General features: G+C 37.8%; 2 protein-coding genes across 2 annotated transcripts; both read left to right on the top strand.

The window, feature by feature from the left end:
- Positions 1–418: 418 nt before the first annotated feature.
- Positions 419–3,902, top strand: myct1a (myc target 1a). The gene is made up of 2 exons (XM_084432555.1): positions 419–803; positions 2,747–3,902. Exons 1-2 carry the CDS (start codon positions 749–751, stop codon positions 3,331–3,333), a joined length of 642 nt encoding a protein of 213 aa, XP_084288681.1. The 5' UTR covers positions 419–748; the 3' UTR covers positions 3,334–3,902.
- A 683-nt stretch (positions 3,903–4,585) lies between these two features.
- serac1 (serine active site containing 1) lies at positions 4,586–16,924 on the top strand. Its single transcript, XM_084431961.1, has 17 exons — positions 4,586–4,746; positions 5,064–5,285; positions 6,208–6,244; positions 6,428–6,570; positions 7,193–7,282; positions 8,228–8,359; positions 8,528–8,649; positions 8,727–8,855; positions 9,561–9,674; positions 10,872–11,034; positions 11,127–11,277; positions 11,750–11,891; positions 12,045–12,145; positions 12,271–12,368; positions 14,846–15,028; positions 15,822–15,965; positions 16,085–16,924. Exons 2-17 carry the CDS (start codon positions 5,192–5,194, stop codon positions 16,219–16,221), a joined length of 1,980 nt encoding a protein of 659 aa, XP_084288087.1. The 5' UTR covers positions 4,586–4,746; positions 5,064–5,191; the 3' UTR covers positions 16,222–16,924.
- The last annotated feature ends 90 nt before the right edge of the window (positions 16,925–17,014 follow it).

Raw genomic sequence — 17,014 nt, 5'->3', positions numbered from 1 at the left:
AAATTGAATTAAATGCTATTTTTAAACTGTATAGCATTATATTTTATTTATTATATTATAAATACACAACTATTTAATTTGGGGTCAGTACTGTGAAATAAATGTATACCTCTATTCAGCAAAGATAAATTATATTAATTTAAAAAACAAGTGACAGTAAAGAAAGCTTTACAATCTCATAAATTACATTTTAAAATAGATTGGCAAAGTGCCATCATGGTGACACAATGGTATTGTTCATTGTATACGTCATTGTTCATGCCAAGCGACTGGAAGAGAAAGGAAAATAGGGACGAGTAAAATATGATGAATTTTGGCCAAGGGAAGGATGACAAATGACAGGAGGAGAAATGGATTTCACACACACCTTGATTCTCCTCCTCTCTGTACACTCCTCCCTTTCCTCTCCATCCCACAGGAACCCTGGTCTGCGGAGATAAGGACAGCCTGCTGCTAATTTTAAGCAGGAAAGGCAGGAAATGTGAAGTGAAGACTTTGCTTTTCCACAAACAACAGAGTAGCGACCCCGGCCTTGGAGAGGATCCTGTGTGCCACAGTGCTGAGCAGTCTGGGGCTGAAAAAGAGACGCAGACAGAGAGAAAGAGAGAGAGGAGGGTCCCTAGAACTGGGGAGCTGGATAGACACAGAGAGAGACACACAAGAAAAAGTTAAAAGGAAGAGTGAGAGGAAGAATTGGAGGGGAGAGACTGTGTCCCCTCTCGTCTCCCCTGTATCTCTGGAGGGAGCTATGGCGGATAACAGCACTCATCTAATTGTGGACATACTGGAGTCCTTCGGACTGAGTAAGATATTTTGCCATCTTTACACACTTGATATAGGGTTCTCTTTCGCATACATGGAAATTAACTTACAATGTTACATTGTCAACTTTGTACTTCTTTAAAAAATCTGGAGAGTGTAGAAAATGCTGTCTCGAGTCTTTTAGGAGAACTCGTTTTTCAACAGAAATGCAGACAGTAGTAACTAGCGGTAAAATATATTGGCAAAAACAGTCCATAAAAAACAACACCGCCAATGTGCAGTTTTTTCCATTAGGTCTCTCCAAATGTCATTTCCAGATGATCCTTCACTCTGGACTGTGATTCCTTTCACCCAGGGAGAAAATTGCATATAAATATCCATATTACGTTACACACACAAGTCTCTAAAGAGTTTCTGTTGTCATATTCTTATAATAATACGTAGAATTGTTATGTGCTGTGGTTAAAAATGGCTATAATTTGTCTGTTTCGTTCAAATATAACACTAAAAGAACACATGGCTCCTATCCTATGCTTTTTAACCCAATTGCTACCTACCAGATAAAAGGACCTACCAGATAAAAGTCCTGTGTGCTAATGAAATTGGTATTTCTCTAGAGTAGACAGTGGAATGCCATAACAGGAAGCTTCCTAAAATGCTAACTATTTAATTCACTTTAGCTGCAAAGGATAAGAAAGCATTGGGTGTGCCCTTTATTGTGGAATTTGGCCCAATCCTCAGCGACATTTCCATTAAGGAAAAGAAAACAATAAGCGAATTATTCAATGAATAATTAATTATTCAGCTCATTTTGAAGGATGCATCAAGTGCCTCCTTCATGTCCTTCAATCACGCACAGAATCATTTGCACACATTCCAGTTCACGAAAATAACTGACGGAAAACGAGTCGGCGCAGAGCTTGTCTGAGTTCATTATAAAATGTAAGACAAAACATTGTTTGGCATAGATGTTATCTTTTGTTTTGGTGTAAATTTAATGTTTTATTTGTATAGGGACAGATACAATAAACAGATAAAACTGTGACAACAGCCATCCAATGCGTGTATCATAGTGCTTGTAGCTAAAGCGAATTTGCAACACTTGTCCCAAATTATGGAAATTACACTAAACTGCCAATAATGTAAGCCCTCACTGTATTGCATTAACAAAAAGCCAGCAAATATAATGCTTTTTAATACAAAGTATGTTTCCAAAATTAAGTTTTAATAGTATTTTCGCACCGTGGCCATGGGGGGCGGAAACAAATTTGTGACGTAGCCAATGCGGACTTAATAGACCATCTCAATCTAGCGTTCAATGCTGATAGGAGGATAGCTGCCCTAGAAGCCTCAGAAGGACTGGTCAAGGAAGGACGCAGCCCTCCATTTGAGATGCACTCTTACTTCATGACCATTAAAAAAAAAGTACGTTCTATATAGTATGAATGTGTGCCTACTGCAGTATGAATGAAATTTGGAGGTAGCCTATTACATCCGCCATGTTGTCATGTGACCCATAGCATCAATTGCGTCGCTTCACTCCCATTCATAAATCCTCTTCCGTATCCATTAAATGTGCGCTTCAGAATCTCGCCGGAACTAGTACAGTAGGTCATCCAGGTAATTTTTCGCCTTCTGTTTTATAAATACTGTGAATTTGAACATACTACTCAGCTCACATACTGATTTTTTACTTAATATATAGTATGGAAGTAGGCATATTTAGACACAGCATGTGTGTTTTAAAATCGGCTTAAAATATCAAACATGTCTGATATCCTCTGACTGAATGGAATCACGTGAAGCTAAAAAAAAGTCTGTGCCCATCTTACACTGCATGATTTTCAGTGAAATCTGTCAACTCCGACTGCCCAACACCTGCAGACTGGCTCAGACTATTGGCAACTAGTGTAGACTCAAACTGTCACAAACTTTTTTTTCTTTTCTTTTTTTTTACCACTTTCATTTTCTTTCCTTTCTCCAGGGGATGTGATTTTGGCCTTCTTTCTTTCTATGGTTGTTGGTCTTCTGCTGGGAGCTGTGGTCTATATGATCTTGACCTGGATGTCTCGTCGACGGGCATCGGCCAACATCACACGTGTACCCATCCACCAGTCCCGCTCCACCACCCGTTCGTCCTCACCACGCTCTCGGCCAGGCTACAGTCGGCACAGCAGTGGCTTCGACCGACGCAGCAATAATAGTCTGGCCAGCGCTGCCTTCTCCTTCCATCGGCAAACCTCGTCCTCACCGATAGACTATGGTGACTCACCGGGCCGCAAATCAAGCTTCCGGGCCTCCACCTTTCATCCTCTCATTCAGTGTAGCCAGATTGCTCGCGAGGCAGAGGAAGGTGCCCAGGGTAGCCTGCCACGAACCCCCACTCTCACTACCAGCCCTGGGGCGGCTGGATCAACCAGCACTGTCGGTTCTATGGTCACCCCACCCCGGGCCAGAACCCGACCGGATTCCTTCTGGGGCAACAACAATCTAAGGGGCTTCCATGCTGGCCAGACTCCACCACCTGCCTACGAGAGCATCATACGAGCCTATCAGGAGACCACCACGTGAAGGAAGGGGACATGCTACTGTTATGGGGGAAGATATACATGCATTAATTGACTTGGACTGGAAAATTGGACAACTGAAAGCAATATTGATGGAACTTAAACTGACATGGCCAGTTTTTTTAAACTTGTATGTGTTGATTTGTGTATATGTGCATATTTATGTTTGTTCATAAGTGTGCAAAGTCAATCGAAAATATCAGAAAGTGTTTGAAAGAGAGAGTAAGATGAGTTTTTTGTTTCTATAGGTTGATTAAAAAAAGCCAAAAGATATATGTTTGTGTAAGAGAGAGAGAGAGAGAGCGAGCGAGAGAGCGCATGAAATGTTGAAGGTCGCAATAAGCATGAGGACATATCTCTGAGACCTTTATTCTGATCTCTTGTAAATTCCAAGACAGACAGTTATTGCAAACACTAATTTAAAATAGTTTTGCAACAAACTCGTTAAATTGTGTATTTATTGGCTTGTTTTCTGGGAACACTAGTCTTTTGGAATCATTGTAAATATTTCCCAATGCAACTGTACTTGTAAAAATAAACAGACACGATGCATTTTGCAATAATTTTTTGTCTAAAACATCTGCATGTTTTAACTGAACCAAATGCCTTCATACATAGAGCATTATACACTTATCTTAAAAGAGATAGTTCAGCCAAAAATGAACATTCTGTCAAGATTTACCCACCCTCATGTGACCATCACTTACTTTCTTCTGTGGAACACAAAAGTTTTTTTCCCAATGAAAAAAGTCCAGTGTTGTTTGAACCCTGGTGTTCTTCAAAATATCTTCGTGTTCCACAGAAGAAAGTCTTACAGGTTCGAAACAACATAAGCTAAATGGACACAGAATTTTAATTTTTGAGTGAACTATCCTTTTAATGTGTCAGTTGTAGAGTGTTAAACATGAATGAACAGAACAAGGACGAATGTTGAGGTGTTTTCAAGAGGGTTTAGAGCACACACATCCTGGAAGTGACCTGGCATCCTTGAAGTGACCATGCACGGATTTCCCTGACAAGAGGAAGGAATTGTCTCAACAGGTTTAAATGTATGCTAACGAATTAAACGTTTATATAGACATACTGTGCCAACTGCACAACTGACTTAGAGATCCTGTTTGGTGTTAGTTGCATACCGTCAATATTCTAGCAAAGTATTCTGGACTAGGACTTGTTTGGTTTTTTTTTATTGATTTTTTCTGGACTAGGACTATTACAGGCAGGCGTGAAAACATTGAACAATAGAAGTGAGCATTACGGTAGTACATTTTCGACACGTGACACTGACTTTGCGATACTTACGGTAATGGCGCTCTACGTCAAAGCGCGTTCAGTCTTGAAAACAGTTCCTGTTTATATTTGCTGTTAAGCGTGATTTTTAATGCCGCGTTTATCAGAAGGAACTTCAGTGTTACAGGTAAATTGCACATTTAACGTAGTTTCATTCGTTAAATGACAATTTTGTTCGAAAGCACGCAATGAATTTCGCTAGAATGCCTCACCAACTATTCAGCTTTTTTCATGTAACTTACAAGCCGACTGGTTATTAAACCTCATCAAATGACGAATTATCACCCATGTAAGATGTTTAGTAAGCAGTTAGCCTGATATCAGCAGTCTCTATAACTAAAGAAGTGTGTTGAGTGTTTCCGAAACTGAATAGAGAGAATGAAAACAACTGACAGTGACTCCTCTGGCATGTCATGACTCCACCACCTCTTCATTAACCTTTAGCATCTAGGTTATAATCGACGTGAGAAGATCACCAGCAATCATAAACAGCTGGTAGCCTATATATGTCTCACCGGCCCTCTGGCCAAGAATTGATGTGTGCAATCGTCTGATATCTGCGAGGGAAGCCAATGTCTGTGTCCGCCATGCGACTGATCCGCGTCCGGAGGCTGAGCAGCAGCACTGGACCTGCTGTGAAGAGAGCACTGCCATGGAGAGATCTTAGTAAGAGCCTGAACCCACTGACATGCCCACTTTCACTGCATTTATGGTGCAAAAAAAAAAGGTTGTTTAGGAATGCTCACTTGAATTTGAGACACAGCCTTAATATATCTGGCACTTTCCAAGATACCTACCAAATAAAACAGGGCCTGATATTCTTAAATGTAGTGTTTGTGACTTTGGGACATCTCTACATACATTTTAAAACCCTTATTTCTATTTTTTTTTAAGATAAACAAATAATATTTTGTTGTTATTCATAATTTACACTACCGTTCAAAAGTTTATGAACAGTAGGATTTTTTTTTAACAATACTTTTATTTAGCAAGGACGCATCAAAAGTGTCAGTAAAGACATTTATGTTACAATTGATGTTAAACAGTGTTACAAAAGATTTATATTTCACATAAACATTGTTCTTTGAAACTTTATTCATTATAGATCCATTCATTAAGATTGCTAAAAAATAAAATGTTTCTTGATCACCAAATCATCATATTAGAATGATTTCTGAAGGATCATGTGACACTGAAGACTGGAGCAATGACTGCTGACAATTCAACTTTGCCATCACAGGAAAAAATTATATTCAACAATTCTTATATTCAAATAGAAAATAGTTATTTTAAATTGTAATAAAATATCACAATATTACTGTTTGACAGTTATTTTGATCAAATAAATGCAGCTTAGTTCAGTGTAAGAGACTTATTACAAAAACATTTTAGAAAATAATACGACCCCAAATCTTTTAATGGTAGTCTATATTTCCCATAAAAAATACATTTTGTTTGTGGCTGCTACATTCCTATCAGTCCTGTATGATAGTCCCTGCATTTATTGCTTTGATAAATTGACAGATTTATTCCGAATGCTTAACTGAATAATACTGAATGCTGGTCTTCATCTCTTTCTTGTCTCTAGGAAAAATAGCAAAAGTGACAGGAGCAATAGTATTGGGGTAGGCTTGCAGATTCTTATTTTTTATTTTTACATGTATTTGACAAGCCATCAATAAAATGATATCATACAATTTTACAGAGAATGTCAGAGGAAGCAGATGTTAAAAGTAATATATCTTCTGAGCCAGATTTGTTATCTCTCTCTGAAACATATAGTGACTTTATCAAGTTTGCTTACACAGAGGCTGTGTTTTCATCACATATGAGGTGGTTACTCTCAACCAGGCCCTTACGATTGACACCAGTGCAATACTACAGGAGAAGCACAAGTCCTACATCTACCTGACTCACGCCACTAATAGGGAACAAGAGAGCCTTGCTTCTGGTACATTCAGTTTTCACGCTTGTGTGTTTTTGTGCTTGAGAGAGTGTGTAAATATCATTGAGCTGAAAGATCATTTTGCATTTACATTTATTCCTCATAGCAACTTGCAAATGAGGAAATGCTACACCACTACTGCAAACGAATGTGCCTCAGTGGTCCTGATTTGCTTAAGAAAGTACTTGCTAGTGATGAAAATGAGACGCTTCGAACAAACAATTTGTGGTATTTGTCTGGAGTTATAAAACAATGAAGCACCCGAGTAGCGAACGTCATCTCTATTTTTTTACTCCTTCACCTCCGTTCTCACACACATTACGTCATTACACAACAGTTCAGGCTTTCTTTTCAAAATAGTAGTCAACAATAAAATCCAATCCACTAACACAACAGACCAGTATTTTTGCTTCAAGAGTTCTTTGGTTTAACAGACAGTACATAAATTAAGTTTTTGAAGGGGCATCATATAGTCTTCAATTAGATTAAATTTTTTTGATAGTATATTATAAATGTATTGTTCTATATTTTTTACAATTAGACATTAAAACAGGCCATTCGTGTATTACAATTGATTTACCTGTTGGAATTGATTAATTGCCCTCAACAGACAATATTCCTGTTTCAGGCTTCGCTATCAAGACCAGGAAGGAGCTTCATAAAGCAGCTAGAAAGTTTCTTGAAATTACATCAAGAGTTCTTCGTCACCCACTGGACGGTGAGTAGTGACAAGTCATGGAGCCTGTTAATGCTTTTAACTAGATGTCACCTGTAGTTATTCAGAGAGGAATTGACATGGAATATTGTTCTGTTTTAAATGGGACAGGTATCTCTGTTCTTGTGCATAATGTGCAATCTAATACACTGCTTTAAATGTTTTTTTTATCACAGCATACTTGGCATCAGGTTTGAGACTGAAGGGTAGTTTATAACATACACTACTGTTCAAAAGTTTAGGGTCAGTAAGATTTTTTTTAAAGAAATGAGTACCATTATTCAGCAAGTATGCTTTGCATTAAATTGATAAAAAAATTACAGTAAATACATTTGTTACAAAATATTTCCATTTCAAATAAATGCTATTCATCAAAGAAACGTGAAAATATCACAATTTGTAGAAAAAATATTTGGCAGCACAACTTGCTTGATAATACTTCTGTTTATAATAAGAAATGTTTCTTTAGCATCAAATCAGCACATTAGAATGATTTGTGTAGGATCATGTGACACTGAAGTCTGGAGTAATGGTGCTGAAAATTCAGCTTCGCCATCCAGGAATAAATTACATTTAAAAAATATATTAAAATAGAAAACAGTCATTTTAAGTTGTGAAAGTAATACATAAGATGTGTATCACATAAATGCATCCTTGGTGAAAATAGGAGCCTTCTTTCAAAAACATTAAAAAAAAATCTTACTGACACTTTTGTATGGTAGTGTATGTTTAGCACAAAACAGTTTAGCAAAGTGTGCCATAGTAGTAGACTGATAGACTATAGAAAACTTTACTGTACTCTGTTTAACTGAAGGCATCTGTTTCCATTTGACTTTTGCTAAAATCATTCATTTCAACTTAAATCATGATTTGAACATAATTTCTAGCGTGTCATTGTATTTGTAGTTATGTGAAATGAGCATGTGTTCATTTTGTTTTTTAAATTAGAGCGTCTCAGTCATCTAGACGCAGATCCTAATGAATGTGCGCTTTGGATGCTGCTGAAAAGAACCTTCTCTGCTGACCGGGCCGTGAGACAGCAGGCTGTGCAGGAACTGGCCCAAAATCACCACTGGCAGGGTGAGAGACAGCAGCACTTCAATCCCATTATTACAAGATTTATTGCCATTAATGTTCTTGCTGAAAAAGAAAAAAAAACTATTTCTACTTCTCTTGCCCACCAGAGAAAAAAACACATCACTATATATTCTGTGAGCTCTGATTGATCTTTTGTCTTATCCGACACAGATTATCAATACCGGACTGCAGCACAGGTGGTAGATCAGCGCACATCTGTGGCTCTCGCCCGCATACCTAACGTGGACCTGCGCTTCTTTCTCCCTCCTCCTCTACTGCCACACACTGATGATGTGGGTAGCTATCATTCAGACAAAAGCCAAATTGAACTGCTGTCAGCTACTAGTGCTAATGTTTTGTGCATGTATAGGATATATCAATAGAAGAGGAACTTAGGCAGTTACTGGGATCTCTGCCCCAGTCGGAGGTGGATCTGTGTGTGCAGTACTTTACTTCCCTGGCACTTCGAGAGAGCAGCCAATCACTGGCCTCTCAACGGGTGAGACATAAACACACTCAAGCTATAGAGTGCAACAGCCAGCATCTGCAAATAAAGATCCCATTCATTTTCTCAATAGGGGAACTGATTTTTAACAATAGCTTATAAACTTTTGTGAGCTACAAGGTTGTTCATTGATATTGCTGTATATGGCAACTTATGTCTTACGTAATTGTTTAACAGTGGAATTCCAGGTGATAAACCAATCAGAAAATCAAAACCGGCTGACCACTCCCATGAAACACTGAATGTAATAGTCAATCACCCTACACTCTCAAACTACTTTAATATTTAAATGTGCATATTTTGCAATGAACATAGAAATATATTATTTAATGAGCATCTTTAAATCCATATTTTCAAGTCATTTACAATGTTTCATGGGATTGTAGTTCTTTCCCTGACTGAACACCGTCTTGTACCTTAGTCTATTTGTTTAATTTTCAAATATTTTTTTTTTTACTTCAAATCAAAGTTTGTAATGTTGTGATTCACTTCGTAGCTGGTAGGTTTGGTTCATTGCTTAAAATTCTTGAACAAAGCCTTTTTTTTTTAAATCCCCATGGGAAATATGAATGGGAAGAACACTTCCAGAACCAAGGGTGCTGAAAAAGTGAGCAAGCACTGTTGCACTCTATTTGGTCGAATTTATATCCATAAAAAAGAGGCAATCCGTCAGCTGTGCATTTTGGTCTGTGGTTATAGGGAGGGCTGTGGTGTTTTGGAGGAAATGGGTTGCCCTACGCCCAAAGTCTCACTTCTACCCCCTCTGAGAAGGTGGAGACGTTCTGCCTGCAGGCCCTGGTCCAGCACTCAAAGGTGAAGATTTACAAACTCTGCTATATGACATATATTTTGCAACAAGGAAGTAGCCGATGATCAAAGAAAACAGGATGCTTGTGTATGATGAGTGATGTTTTGTAGATATTTCTGGATGTGTACCTTCAGTTTAATTAAGTTTAAATGGGTCCTATTATGCTTTTCCACTTTTTCCACTTTATTTAGTCTGTAATGTTGCAGTTTGAGCATTAAAAAGATCTGCAAGGTTACAAAGCTCAAAGTCTGCTCCACAGGGAGATATTTTATTTGACAAAATCCACTTTTCAAGAACTATAACGAACGGCTTGTTTGGACTACACCGCGTTTTTACCCGGATCTTATGAAGTCCTCATTTAAATAATTCCCACCTACGCAATATGCAAAAAAGGTCTGCAAGGCCTGGATGAGCTGCATTAAAGAAGACAGTAGGTGCGTCCCAAATCACGTACTTGTGCACTATTCTATGCCATTTTGTAGTATAAATAGTGCAAGTAGTGTGTTCACATACACACAAAAAAAAAAGTGCACTTTAAGTACCTGGATGATGCACTTATTTACCCGAAAAAACGAAGTGTGGAATGTTGGACACTTCTTGCACTCAACTGTTGCAGCTTTAGTTATGTAGTGGACAGGGAGGGGCTATCAGACGTATAAAGTTCATACACTACATGGTTGAGTACATAGTGTACAAGTGCATAGTGTATAGTGTGTCATTTGGGACACAGCTAGTGTTTTCGCAGTCAAATAGACACTGTCAGGGTCTGAATCGGGCTCGAATTTGTTTGAAATTGACGCCAACCTCAGTATTTAGAGAAGAACTCGCTGTTATGGACGGGCGGGACATTTCCCGAACACGCGTCAAGCGCTGCCAATCACAACACACTGGGCCAGCTAACTTATCACAGCACATTTTGTATTTCGGAACGAGGGGCTTCATCGAAATCAGCGTGTTCTGGCCAGACTGGGTAGAGAAGAGCTGTAATAATGTAACAAATAAATGTATTTATTTTTTAAATGCATTTTTTTAACAATCAAGCTTGAAAATATATTCTAGTACACCCCAAAAACAAAATCAAGACTTCGTAAAAGGGCATAATAGGACCCCTTTAAGCCCAAATTGACTTGAGCAAATCATTGTTGGTTTTAATAAACATATAAATTCAAAGCATTTCCAATTGGGTTGTTCTTTGTTCACAGGTCCGCAGTCATTGTGACCACATTGTTGCTAATGGAGGACTGCAGCTCTTGCAAAGAGTCTACCAGCTTCGCAGAGACTCTCCGAAAATTCAGTGCAACATTGTGCGAATTATTGGAAATCTCGCCCTGAATGAGAGTGCACACACGGCCATAGTGCAGTCGGGTTAGCCTTGTACTTTAGTATTACTGATTTATGAGTTAGATTTAATGTTGAATAGAGTATTTATTTTATTTTATTTTGTGGTTGTCCTTAAGGTTGGGTGTCTGTCCTGGCTAAGATGATCCAGTCACCACACATCATGCAGGCATCTTATGCTGCCCGCGCTTTAGCCAATTTGGACAGAGATGCAGTAAGGCAGAAGTACCAGGATGGTGTTTACATTTTGCACCCACAATGCCGCACAAAGTAAGCATGCTAGCTTATTTGGAATGCCTCATGCTCACCAAGGCAGCATTTATTTGATCAATAATACAATAAAATAGTAATTAATACAATTTAAAATAACCATTTTCTGTTTTAATATATTTTAAAATGTACTTTATTCCTGTGATGGCAAAGCTGAATGTTCAGCATCATTACTCCAGTCTTCAGTGTCACATGATTCCGCAGAAATCATTCTATTGTGCTGATTATTGCTCAAGAAACATTTCTTATTATCAATGTTAAAAATAGTTGGAAAGTTTAAAAGAACAGCATTCATTTTAAATAGAAATCTTCTGTATCATTATAAAAGTCTTTACTGTCACACGATTCATTTAATGCATCCTTGCTGAATAAAAGTTATAATTTCTTTAAAAAGAATCTGATTGTCCCCAAACTTTTAAAGGGTAGTGTAGATGATTTGTTTTACTAATATATGTTTTCCATATTTATTCAGCCAGCCAATCAAAGCTGATGTTCTCTTCGTGCACGGCCTCTTGGGAGCAGCTTTTAAAACATGGCGTCAAAAGGACCCTGACGTGACGGATGATGACAAGGTGGAGGGGGTCCGAGAGGACTACACTGAATGCTGGCCCAAGGTCAGATGTTTTCTTGAAGAAACATATGGGTAAAATCTCAGTTACCAAAATACTATTTGCGGTATAATGGCATTACAGAGCTTCAGAGGTATTTTGAAAGTCAGATCAAATTTCAAAGTCAGGAATTCAAATCTTATTTTGTATTTTCCACAGTCATGGTTGGCTGAAGACTGTCCAAACCTCAGGATCCTGTCTGTGGAGTATGACACCCATTTAAGTGACTGGAAGGCTAAGTGTCCTGCTGAAAACCAAAGGTAAACAGTCATGGTGTGAATATTCAATGATCTACATCCGTAAATCATCTGATTAACTCAATGTAGCATACATGGTGTCAATGTTTGTTTAGGTTTTTTTTCTTTTCACTTTTTGTGCTATACAGGAAGTCCTTGGCCTACAGGAGTCAGGAACTGCTGAGGAAGTTGAAGGATGCAGGTGTAGGGGACAGGCCTGTGGTCTGGGTAGCCCACAGTATGGGAGGTTAGTCCATGGTGGGTCTTACAATAACCAGCACCTGAATATGAGAGTAACTTCCAAATCTTCCTGTTACATTTATTTGCGATAGAATAGCTTTTTACAAAATAACAATTAACAACAAAATCCTATTACAATTGCTGTTTGAACTGCATTTAAAACTGCCACTGCTTATATATATATGAAATAGTTGAAATAGCTCAACACAACAAATGTGTCAAGTTGTTTCCCCAAATTTAATTGAAAATGCAACTTTTAATGACTTCTGCAGTCTCAAAATTATTCAACTCCTTCGTGGCAACATCTTTAATACTTAGTAGAACACCCTTTTGCTGTCATGACCTCCTGCAAATGTGATGTAAAACCAGACACCAGCTTCTGGCAGCGATTCTGAGGAATCTTAGCCCATTCCTAATGAGCAATGGCCTGCAGTTCCGTAATATTCTTGGGTTTGCGTGCTGCAACCGCTTTCTTCAAATCCCACCAGAGATTTTCTATGGGGTTCAAGTCTGGTGACTGTAATGGCCACTGTAGAATTTTCCAGAACTTCTTCTGCAACCAAGCCTGTTGGTGTAATTTGAGGTATGCTTGGCATCATTGTCCTGTTGGAAGGTCCAATGACGCCCAAGCTTCAGCTTCCTCACTGACGGCATGACGTTTTCTTCTAGGATTTCCTGATACTTGGATGAATCCATCTTGCCTTCCACACACTGCATGAAACTTCACGCCAATAAATCATCAGAAATATTGCTGACTTGTGCGCGTCTCAAGCGCCCTCTTTACGTTCGTCCTAATGCCTAGTACAGTAGTTGTCCGTGGATTTGCCTATATTTGGCGTTTAAAATGGAAACGTCTTTAGACATGGAAAATCGATTTTACAATCTATTCAATGAACACTTATATCTCAAAAATCGAACAGGATTTTTTCACAAAAGTGACAGCCCTACTGCCTTCCCAGAAATCTGGTTGCAGCTGTTGATAGCTTCCTTTTTCTGCCACGTCCAGGTAGTGTAACCACAGTTCCTTTAACTTGCGAACTTGCGAGCTATGCTTCCAACGGTGTCTCTAGTTACATTTAGTGCCTTTGCTATCTTTTTGTATCCTGTTCCTTGTTTGTGAAGGGCGATGATATCTTCTCTTCTCTTCTCTTTTTGTACCATTATTTTGACTGAGCCATATTTCTAACATGCAGTCAAACGTGACACTCAACAAACCTAGCCAGCTCAGATATTTAATGTGTTCTAGCTCAAGCACACCTTGTGCAACTAATGAAGCCCTTGATAAGTCACATCAGGTGTGCTTGAGACAACACCTGTTTTGCAGATTTGTGCTGCTGTGAGGGATTCTATTCAGACTGCAGAAGTCATTAAAAGTTGCATTTTCAGTTGAATTTGGGGAAACCACTTGAAACATTGGTTGTGTTGAGCTATTTCAGTTACTTTTGTTTGATTTGTTTTGATTTGCAATGGGGGTTGAATTATTTTGATTACAACTGTATATGTATATATATATAGTGCAATGCATAAGTGAATACACCCATGCTAAAGTTGACTAAAAAGAGGAATAAAAAATCATCTTTTGGAAATTGGACTTTATGAATAAAATGAATAAAATCATTATTAATGAATAAAAAATTAGGAAAAATCCAACCTTTAAGGACACCAATTTTCTTTGTGAATGAATAATGTATCGTAAATAAATAAATGTTCTTCCTTAAAATACATGGTGCATAAGTGAGTACACCCCTATGTTAAATTCCCATAGAGGCAGGCAGATTTTTATTTTTAAGTATTTTTTATTTATTTTTTATTTAGGATACTATGCATCCTGATAAAGTTCCCTTGGCCTTTGGAATTAAAATAGCCCCACATCATCACATAGCCTTCACCATACCTAGAGATTGGCATGGGGTACTTTCCATAAGATCATCTCTCAATGCAAATCAAACTAGCTTTTAGGCTAACTGAAATAAAACCATGCCAATCTCTAGGTATGGTGAATGCTATGTGATGATGTGGGGCTATTTTAATTCCAAAGGCCAAGGGAACTTTATCAGGATGCATAGTATCCTAATTTCTTTTTTTTTTTAAATACTTAAAAATAAAAATCTGCCTGCCTCTATGGGAATTTAACATAGGGGTGTACTCACTTATGCACCATGTATTTTAAGGAAGAACATTTATTTATTTACAATACATTATTCATTCACAAAGAAAATTGGTGTCCTTAAAGGTTGGATTTTTCCTAATTTTTTAAATTAAGGCATTAAGTTCAATTTCCAAAATATGATTTTTTTATTCCTCTTTTTAGTCAACTTTAGCATGGGTGTATTCACTTATGCATTGCACTGTATATATATATATATACATTCATTTTCAATAGGGACTTTTATTTTTTAATATTCGTTTTTTTTGTGGTTTACAAAAAAAAAATTTGTAATATGGGGTCTGTTGACCAACTCTGTATCATAATTTGATTCATAGGTTTACTTGTGAAAAAGATCCTCTTAGATGCCTCAAAAGATCCTGATCTCAGTGCACTGATCAAGAACACAAAGGGAATTCTGTTCTACAGTGTTCCTCATCACGGCACATTCATGGCTGGGTATTCTGTAAATGTCCGATACCTCCTGTTTCCTTCCATTGAAGTGAAAGAACTATGTAGAGGTATGATGTGATTTCTTTTTGTTCTCTGAATTTTAATATAATGTCAAAGGTGCAGTAAGCGATTTCTGAGAAACACTGTTGATATTTGAAATCAACCCAAACAAACACACCCCTCCCTTCATTGCTCCGTCCTCAAAATGTACAACACTCAATGCAAGAGTGGATGTCTCTTTATCATTGCTGAAGCAAAGCAAAATCATGCTTCTCAAAAAATAAAGCGAATATGATGAACGAACAACGAGGAAGAGCAAAAAATTAACATACAGGACACAAGAGTTTATACAAGCATGAGTTGGTTGTTAGTCGCCAGCAGTACACCAGCTCCAGACAAACAATGACACTCAAAACTGTCCTGTTACTATAGCTAACATTACAACAACCGCATATATTGTATCTGTGAAACAGCAAAAGCAATGTTACTCACGTATGGAGCAGAAATATTGTGTCCGTTTTCAGGTTTTCCCAGCGCTGGATAGCTTTTCTTATATTAACTTGGTTCCTAAAGCTTTTGCCTGATCATAACTCTTCTTTTTCCAGTGATATTCCTCTGAACTTTTCTATTTTGTAATGTCTCTCAGACATCTCTCTTTCTACAGTCTTTCATCAAATCTCCCTCTCTCCTCCCCCATCATCAAGCCCCCTACTGCTGATTGGCTACAAGTGTGTTGTGGTTCTCGATCCGATCCACTTTCAACAGCGTTTCTCAGAAATTGCTTACTGCACCTTTAATTCCTCCTGCTAAGATTAAGGTCTCAGTTACACATAATTTTTCTGTTCATCTATTTCTACTCAGACTCTCCAGCTTTGCGGGACTTACATGAAAATTTTTGTAGCATTGCAAAGGATCAAGAGTACAAGGTCCTTAGCTTTGCAGAAACACTGCCAACCTCCATTGGGCCAATGCTCAAAATGTTGGTAGTTCCACCCCAGTCGGCAGGTAGGTCAGAGCAACTGAACAACAAGCAGCAGCAGTTCTTTCTTATCATCATTCTAAGGCTATTGTCAGTTTTAGGTATCTGATATCAGAAAACAAAATTTCTCCTTTTTCTCATTCAGATCTGGGTTTTGGGGACCTCATCCAGGTGGATGTGGATCACCTCAACATCTGCAAGCCAGAAAAAAAGGACACTTTCCTCTATAAACGTACTTTACAATTTATTCAGGATGCTCTTGGAGGACAGAGAATGAAGTAAACTCTGAAGTCCACAGTCCAAAACCAATCTCTTGCCATGTCATTGCCTCTTGAGGATTCAACCATTACATTAAAAAAAGTATAGTTTTACCTCTGACTGAAAGGAAGTACTCAAATTGCAACTGATTTTTTTTTTCCATGTTCCTTTAACCATTTCCTATCCATTTATTTGTGAAATGGAAACACCACTGACCTTTCAGTTTTATTTTTTCTTTTCAGTTTTAAATGCCTGCCAATATGAATATGCTTTGTCAAGTTTACCTTTTCATGTGTTTTGCCCTCTTCACCATTGCCTTGTACTGTATTTTGCATCAATTATTTTAAGTGAGAACTTTTCAGCATTTATTTTACCTTTAAGCTGTAACAAAAAGAAATGAGGATCAACTTTGTTTACTATATCACATCACATTTTAAAACTCATTTATAGAAAGTCCGTTTTATTTATTCTTGGAAGAAAAAGAAATATTTAATAACACAGACTAAGAACTAGCCTTATTTTCTTAACTCACCAGCCTTCTTTGTATCCCTACCTCAGACACAGGTTGGTCGTGATGTTGGCTGTAATTTTCCAGTATTTTTGTACTAATGTATTAATTGTAGTACTTGCATGGGACCCTACTACTTTTATTTTGATGGTGACTGTGCAAGACACAATAATTGTGAAATCTTTATCACGCTGAATAAAGCTGTGTGTCCTAACCTTATATTACACTTAAATCATATACTTTTACTATTTCTACACTGAATGGGATTATATCATTTTTTATGAGCAGCTTTTTCTTCTCAGTGTGTGG

This window comes from Rutilus rutilus (assembly GCF_951802725.1).
Source record: "Rutilus rutilus genome assembly, chromosome: 15".
NCBI lineage: Eukaryota > Metazoa > Chordata > Actinopteri > Cypriniformes > Leuciscidae > Rutilus > Rutilus rutilus.
The sequence above is the reverse complement of the archived record's forward strand: the minus strand, read 5'-3'. Positions and strand labels throughout refer to the sequence as shown.

Coding starts and splice junctions, on each gene's coding strand:
- myct1a (XM_084432555.1), top strand. CDS start 749: ATGGCGGATAACAGCACTCATCTAATTGTGGACATACTGGAGTCCTTC. Junction 804..2,746: donor ACTGGAGTCCTTCGGACTGA/GTAAGATATTTT, acceptor TCCTTTCTCCAG/GGGATGTGATTTTGGCCTTC.
- serac1 (XM_084431961.1), top strand. CDS start 5,192: ATGTCTGTGTCCGCCATGCGACTGATCCGCGTCCGGAGGCTGAGCAGC. Junction 6,245..6,427: donor ACAGGAGCAATAGTATTGGG/GTAGGCTTGCAG, acceptor TTGCTTACACAG/AGGCTGTGTTTTCATCACAT. Junction 8,650..8,726: donor TACTGCCACACACTGATGAT/GTGGGTAGCTAT, acceptor GTGCATGTATAG/GATATATCAATAGAAGAGGA.